Raw genomic sequence first — 7,745 nt, 5'->3', positions numbered from 1 at the left:
CCCTGCCAAGCAAATCGACAGTTCTTCCACTCCAAGTGCATACAATCTATGCTGCCAAGAATGCCGGGAAAGCCTCTAGCTGCATTGGTTGCCAACAATCTCTCTCTATCAGCGGCAGTTGGCTGCCTCAAGTACTCTGGGCCAAACACCTCGATCACAGCCTGGCAAAACTTGTACATTGACATCAGACATGTTTTCTCACTCACGCACATACTCATCCACCAGATCGCCTGGAATTCCATATGCAAGCATGCGGATGGCCGCGGTGCATTTCTGGTAAGAGAAGAATCCAAGCTTGCCAAGGGCATCCATCTTGCACTCGAAGTATGGGTCATGAGCAACCACTCCCTCTTGGATACGATTGAACACATGCCTTGCCATTCGAAAACGGCGACGGAATTTATCCGGCTTGAAGAGCGGGGTGTTGGCAAAGTAATCGACATAGAGCAGGGTGTGGCCTCTCTCCCTGTGGCGGTTCAGATTGGGAGCACGGCCAGGGACTAACCCCCTGTACCGAGGAAGCTGTCGTTGAATGTGGTCATGAACGACCAGTGCAGCCACCACAAGATCTTCATCATCCGACGACGAATCGTCCGATGAACAAAGGAAGTGATGGAAGAAAAACTCGTCTCCACTGTCCATACCTTTGTGGGCAAAATGTCGAACACCTTACGGTCGTGGTGGCGAAGAGGCCGCGATGATCACCTCGACGCAGCAGGGGTGGTTGACGGCCGGCTATTGGCCGCTCTGGAGCTCTCGTCGAAAGCTGCCGAGGCCGCCGTGGTACGTCGCTGGCGGGCGTCTCCCCTCTGCGACCGGCAAAGACGGCGACGGCCAAAACTACGGCCAAAGCGCGGGCGTGGTGGCGCCATGTCGAGACGTGGTTTGGTAGGGACGGTCGGGGGCTGCGCGATGAGGAGGCGATCGGAGAATAGTGGCGGCGCCGTCGGCGGGGCAGGGCGGGAGAGAGACTTTGGAAGCGTTGGGAGCGGAGGGACTGCTAGTGTCCCCGACAGACGGGCCAGGGGGGACAAGGGCGTGCGTCCAGGCCGTCCGCGCGCTTCTGTTTCACCCCAAACCGAGCGCAAGTTTGAGTCGAAGATAAATCGAAAATGGAAGGAATTCAGACATTTGTCCGTTTGAGGTCACGCGCTGGGCCGCGCTATTCGTCTGTTTTACCTTCAAACGGACGTGCGCGGAGAGGATGGGTCGCGCGCTGAAGTTGGTCTAATGTTTGCACCACGTATCCTGCGACTCCGAGGCAGGCGAAGCATGTCGGCAGGCGACCACTACGAGGCCGGCCGTGTGACCCAAAACGGAGGGACGGGAGGCCGCCGCACGTGGTCGAGGCGAGCAGGCATGGGCGCTCCGGGAGGAGATGTGCGTGATGTGCGCGACGGCACGCCCCTCCTCTCGCTTCGTTCCATTTTCAGCTTTCGTTTTCGCTGTCGCAGCACGCATAGTCGCATACGGCCCCCTAATCCATCCGATTAAGATATTTCGCGGTTAGTTAGTCCACGCACTCCACTAGCAGGAGTGCAGGACCCGCAAAGCCAAAGCGTTTAGCTCAAAAGACACGCACGCACTGTAGATATTTTCCTCCGGTCAGCGACCGCCAGCCTGGTCCCCAACCAGCCAAGCGGCTCGCTCTCTCCCGTAGGCTCGAGCCTCAGCCGCCGTCGCTCTCACGGCGGCCGCTCGTGTCGCCACGGCGCGACACGCGGCCCCACCGCGCACGGCCGAGATCGCGCGCGCTGCGGCTCCCGGCTCAGCCCGGAGCCGTGACCCGCCGAGCGGCTCGGTTTACTATCTATTCCAACCCGCCGGCGCGGTTTGGCTTTTGCCCCTGCGGAGCCGGGCGGGCCGCGTGTCGCCCCCACCCCATAGTGAAAAGCGAGGAAAAAAGGCGACGGAAATATCTCAGAGTGGACATCCCACCGTCGCAGACCAGCCACCGCCCCGAATAGTTTTAGCATACCACCAGACAATGGAGCGGGGCGGACTGCGACGAGCGGAGGCAGCCGCCGCCGGGCGCGGCCGCCGTTCCTAGCACAGGTCACTGCTGAACCGGCCGCAACCCATCATCATCCGGCCACAGGAGCTCGCCGGGAGCCGAGTTGATTGGGGGTACCAGCTGCCGCATACATGGAGGAGGAGACGTCCGCAGATCCAACAGCCGCCTCGTCCTCCTTCGTCTGCTCCTCCTCTGGCTGCGGGCTCTGCTGATTCCTCGTAACGCGCCCGTGGGAAGTCTCTGCTGATTGCGCACAGGTGGCTGCCTGGGGCTTGGGTATGGTGGGCGCCGGCGAGGGGGGTCGCGCTGGCGGCAGCGGCGCCGGGGTAGGCGGAGGGCAGCCGTTCGTGGACCGGAGCAAGGTGAGGATCCTCCTCTGCGACAGCGACCCCGACAGCTCACGGGATGTGCTTCGCCTCCTCTGCAACTGCTCCTACCAAGGTCAATTCACCTTAGGCTTGTTGTTAATCATGTGTTTGCTGCTTGCCGTTGGCCTTATTATTACTAGTACAACTAGTATCGCCATGTTGTCTTCTAATGATGTCTCTGGTGCTCGGTGGTGCTGCTTTATTTTTTCAGTAACCTGCGCCAAGTCTCCACGGCAGGTGATCAACATGCTCAACTGCGAGGGCGCTGAGATAGACATCATCCTGGCCGAGGTCGACCTGCCAGTCTCCAAGTGCTTCAAGATGCTCAAGTACATTGGCAGGAACAAGGAACTGCGCCACATCCCCATCATCAGTAAGCTGTCATCCAGTTCCCATAGTTCTGTCCAATTCCTGTGCCATGCTTGTAGTAATGATATCGTACGGATGCAATTACGCAGTGATGTCCAACAGAGACGAGGTTTCTGTTGTTGTCAAGTGCTTGCGGCTCGGGGCAGCAGAGTACCTGGTCAAGCCGCTTCGCATGAATGAGCTGTTGAATCTCTGGACCCATGTGTGGCGAAGGAGACGGATGGTAAATCACAATCTGTTTTTTCACCTTCACTAGTAGTTTTTAAAAGAATGCTCTAAGCTGGTCTGCCTGCGGTCATTGCTGTACTGTTTATGAATTGTTCCTAAATTGAATATTGGTGTTGGCAGCTTGGTTTGGCCGAGAAAAACTTCTTCATTGACAATCTTGAGTTGGTGCTGTCGGAACCTAGTGATGCCAATACCAATAGCACCACACTCCTTTCGGACGAGACAGATGATAAGCCGAAAGGAAATAGAAATCATGAAACAAATACCTCGAGTCAACATGAATACGAGGTAATCAACTAATTTATCTGTATGTAGGAAGTTCTACAACTGTCCGATGATTGGTTTTCTCTTTCTTTCTCTGTAGTGTCTTCCAAAATTTATGTTGCCGCAAATATGTGCTTTTTACCACATATGCTGTACAATGATGAGATGCTCATTGCTGTGCATTAAGTTACTTATTAAACCCTTGCTTTTCTTATCATCCCCAGTCTCCTGCTGTGGACCCCCCCAAAACAGACCAATTGGAAAATTTACCTAGCATTGCGGAAGATGATGATAAAGCATGTAAGTGTCTTCAGTCTGACCTTTGTTTTTCTCTTCAGCTGTTTTTGTTTTGTCCCCTCTCATGCTACCTACTCATTCATAGTTCTCAGCCGGTTTCTAAAGCTTATCTTTTTACCAGCATCTCCAGGAGGAATGTTTTCACGCCCAATAAAGACTAATTTGAGGATAGCTGAGTCATCTGCATTTCTAGCATATGTTAAATCAAGCACTCCAGCAAACAACCCATTGGATAATGAACTACAGAGAGAGGGTAATCAGATAGATGTTATGGATCACCAGGGTAATTTCTCTGGTGCGACCGACAGAATTGACACTAATAGTAGTATAAATATTCAGGATGAAAAAGCTTTTGAGACGCCTATGCAGTATCCTTTGGTGTGCTTTTCTTCCTCTAACTTGCATCTGGAGCAAAGGAATGAGGGCCAACAAGATGTTTCAGGAAACCCTCCTGTGTATCATTACCCATTTTATTATCCAGGGATGGTAGAGCATGGCATGGCACTTCATTCAGTTCAAAGTTTCCAAGGAAACATAAACACTGCTCAAGCTCATACACCACCAACAATGCTCCATCAATACAATGTTTATCACCAATCCCATGGTGCATCGATGCAATCATATCAGTATAGTCCTGCTGGTATGAATGTGCATTCAAGTCATTTGTCAACGCAGAATGTGTGGTCGTCGGTATCAAGCACACCAATTCCCGAGGAAAGACATAGTCGATCTGGCAGGAGGGCTGCAGCACTTGCAAAATTCAGGCAGAAAAGGAAGGACCGCTGTTTTGACAAGAAGGTGAGGTATGTTAATCGGAAGAAAGTTGCTGAAACAAGGCCGAGGGTGCGGGGTCAGTTTGTTAGGCAGGCAAGCAACACAGATATAATTAGCACTGGTGATGATATATCTGAATATGAAGACGATGATCCATCCTCCAGGGACGTTGAGTTGGTTTCTTCACCAGAATAGCTGAAAGGTCATATTATATGTGGAGTGGTGTGCGGATGATCATTGCTTACTTTGCAACTCAGTACACATATGCAATACATTATTCCCGCTAATAGCAATGCATCATTTTGCTTTCACAATACATCCTCAACCCCCCAACCCCTCAAAAGAACTTGTGGCATATGTATGGATATTGTGGACATTTTGAGCAATTGTATTTTGACAATGTAAGTTAGTATCACTAGTCAGTGATACACATGGCATTATAACCTCTTTGTCTCTGCGCTTGTCTAGTTTCATTGTCTCTGTTCTTTAATACTACACATAATATTTGTTTTCACCAAATGCAAGTTGAAGAGCACCATCCAAATTTGCCTAGCGGCAATGATTCTTATATGGGGGCTGTTTGCTATTGCCTGTGTGCATTTTAGGTGAAAGTTGCAAAATTGGAAATTGTGGTTGCCTGCTACCTTGCCAGTCGCTCCTTACATTAGCTGGTACTCCCTCCGTTCCAAATTACTCGTTGCAGAAAATGGATGTATCTAGAACTAAAATGCATCTAGATACATTCATACATGCGACAAGTAATTTGGAACGGAGGGAGTATTAGACATGAACGCACATCATGATTCCTCATTAACAGGCAAGGTGAGGATGTCAGCCACATTTGTGAATAAAAAGAAGCATGGTGTTATCTTTCTCTAGCTCATACGTAATAAGTTCAACTGGGTTAGCATGCAATTTCAGTTCAGTTCGTAAACACTACAACTGAAAGTTCAGACAGTCCATTAAGATGACTGGCATAAACTACCTAGTTCAATAAATAAATATCTTTTTACTTTGCCATTGGTTTGTCAAATTTCAAGACAAACAATCATCTTTGAACAAACAATAATTACAGCTAGCAAGTTTCAGATTTGAACTCCAACGTTAACAAGATGTGAACGAGAAAACTGGACAAGTTTCAACTCCAATACAAAGATAAAGAATGAGAATGAAAGAAAAAATCCACCTGCCCATGAACTTTAATCGCTAAGGGGCGCTGGGGTGTCAACGGCAGCTGATCGCTTGGAGCAAAGAAGACAAGGGTAGTTCAACACTATCAGAAGCTGTTCGTGTGAAGATCACAAATTAGCGATTTCACTGAGCATCACATAATCAGCAGAATAACAAGAAATCCTCTCCTTGTAGCACAGAAAAAATAATGATTTAGTCACACAGTGAGCACATAGTACAAAAGAGTACGATCCATCGATAGCATAGCATTACATTCAGAGGTACTGCAATAACAAGCAAGATAAGTAGCAGTAATGATTCTCTCTTCACATAGCTAATCTACACTCCAAACAGCATTCAGCAAAGAAAACAGATCTCTTAGGAGGACCCATCCAGTGCTTCAGTACTTCTGTGCGGGCTGTTGGGTTGGCAGCAATCCAAACCTCTTCTTCAACAGGTAACGCTGACGTGCGTACTTGTCATCCGGGGAGAAACGAGCTGTATCAGAAGCAATTGTGTAAGCACCATTCTTTAGCGTGAGAATACTCATAGATATCACAACTCATCTACATTCTACAACTAAAATACAGATATCACAACTCATCTACATTCTACAGTACATAGCAGAACAGCACTTATGTTCAACTGAAGAAAACCAAGATATCACAACTCATCTACAGGTTAAACGGGCATACGGGCATATATTATCAGTGCTTCTAAGAGGAGAAGCTCACCACCCAAGAACATATATGATTTGAGGTATTCTACAAATATCTACCCACACACCTCAGAGCTCAAGGCAACTAGGATGGGCAATTTCCGGACTCTTAACTTTTCAGAATCAACCATAATAGAAATGCATAGAAAGTAAATCTTCCAGCATCGATGGGTTCAAAACAGAAACAATTTCAGATGGGAACTTCAATTCTTACTGTGATCCCCAGGTAATCAATTATAACTCTAGTAAGAAAACATTGCTGAATAACAAAGCAACAACAACTAATGGTACATCACAATGCTCTTTAAGAATCGGTTCCTAGTTCCAACACTCAAAACAATAATACAAAGCAGGTCAAGCAAGCTGAAAAATTGATTAGATATTGTAGCAATGTTCCCAGCATGAATTCAGCACTGTTTTGATGCGAATCCTTTGGATAAGTTATCGTACAATGGATAAAAGAAAACATCTCCTCGCGAACAAATTCTCCTAAAAGACCAAGACCAACACAAAAACACCTACAGTTTCTCCAAAAAGTATGTGTACATACCATGCCTACATGTCTGAAGTCTGAGACAAGCAGACTGGTACTGCAACCTGACATAACAATCACACATGTATACCCCTCTTTTACAGCACAAGAGGCTGGCATACTATGTACAAACTCTAACGAAGGCAAATAATGTACATGTAACAAGATCCAACAGCCAAGACAAAACCAGGGAAAGGAAGTTGGTATACCTGGGTGGGCAGACTGCGTCGGCACACCGAGAGGGGATTCCTTCTGCGGTACAGGAGCGAGAAAAGCATCAGCACGGGGTCAAAAATACATTACAGATCATCACCGGGTAAGCGCGAGGGAATATATTATCCGACCTTGGTGGTGTAAACCTTCTCACCCTTCTCGTTCGTGTAGAACTGGAGATACATCTTGGCTCAAGGCGCTGGGATCAGCCCTGAAAAATCCGACGGAGCGGAAGCAACCGTATCCGTGAGACCGTCGAGAAGTACAATCGCTGATGGAGGCGGGAGGCGGGACTGGGGGAGGGGAGGGGAGAGAAGAGAAATTACCAGGAGGTTGGCGGAGGCGGAGGCGGAGGCGGCGGGCGTGAGAAGAAGCGGCGGGGACGAGGGCTGCTCTGGCGGCTAGGGTTTGTGGGAAGCAAGGGTATAAGAAGAGGAGAAGGATTTGTAACTGGTAAGTGGGACCAGAATTGAGGGGCACTAGTGTGGTAGGACCACGAGGCAGAGATGTTTTTCTTTCCTGAAGCTACTACATGACGAATTAACCAGCGTGATTTTTTAAAGAATATTTTAGGGCATTTTTTTCCCTTTCTTTTGGATAAACGGACATGATTTCGGTAACAGGTTTTTTTCAGAAAAGATTTCGGTAACAGGTTGCAGGCCCCCTTGTGTTGTGCGTCTTTTTAGGCTTTTAGTGTAATACTCCGACCTATATGTGCGCGATCACAAGATGCTCCGGAATTGGTTTCGGATCTTATTGATGAGGCTACAAAAAGCTGGAACAGACAAGCTCTAAATG

General features: G+C 48.4%; 2 protein-coding genes across 2 annotated transcripts; one reads left to right on the top strand and one right to left on the bottom strand.

Annotated features, from left to right (window-relative positions):
- Positions 1–1,892: 1,892 nt before the first annotated feature.
- Positions 1,893–4,775, top strand: LOC125513584 (two-component response regulator-like PRR1). The gene is made up of 6 exons (XM_048678722.1): positions 1,893–2,455; positions 2,594–2,755; positions 2,841–2,974; positions 3,100–3,267; positions 3,468–3,543; positions 3,662–4,775. Exons 1-6 carry the CDS (start codon positions 2,293–2,295, stop codon positions 4,507–4,509), a joined length of 1,551 nt encoding a protein of 516 aa, XP_048534679.1. The 5' UTR covers positions 1,893–2,292; the 3' UTR covers positions 4,510–4,775.
- Positions 4,776–5,655: 880 nt separating this feature from the next.
- Positions 5,656–7,418, bottom strand: LOC125513586 (H/ACA ribonucleoprotein complex subunit 3-like protein). The gene is made up of 4 exons (XM_048678723.1): positions 7,274–7,418; positions 7,079–7,158; positions 6,944–6,986; positions 5,656–5,982 (listed from the first exon to the last, which is right to left on the bottom strand). Exons 2-4 carry the CDS (start codon positions 7,130–7,132, stop codon positions 5,885–5,887), a joined length of 195 nt encoding a protein of 64 aa, XP_048534680.1. The 5' UTR covers positions 7,133–7,158; positions 7,274–7,418; the 3' UTR covers positions 5,656–5,884.
- Positions 7,419–7,745: the final 327 nt, after the last annotated feature.

Source organism: Triticum urartu, chromosome 6 (genome assembly GCF_003073215.2).
Source record: "Triticum urartu cultivar G1812 chromosome 6, Tu2.1, whole genome shotgun sequence".
In the NCBI taxonomy this organism is placed as follows: domain Eukaryota; kingdom Viridiplantae; phylum Streptophyta; class Magnoliopsida; order Poales; family Poaceae; genus Triticum; species Triticum urartu.
Note: the sequence above shows the minus strand (reverse complement) of the source record. Positions and strands in the feature narration are given on the sequence as shown.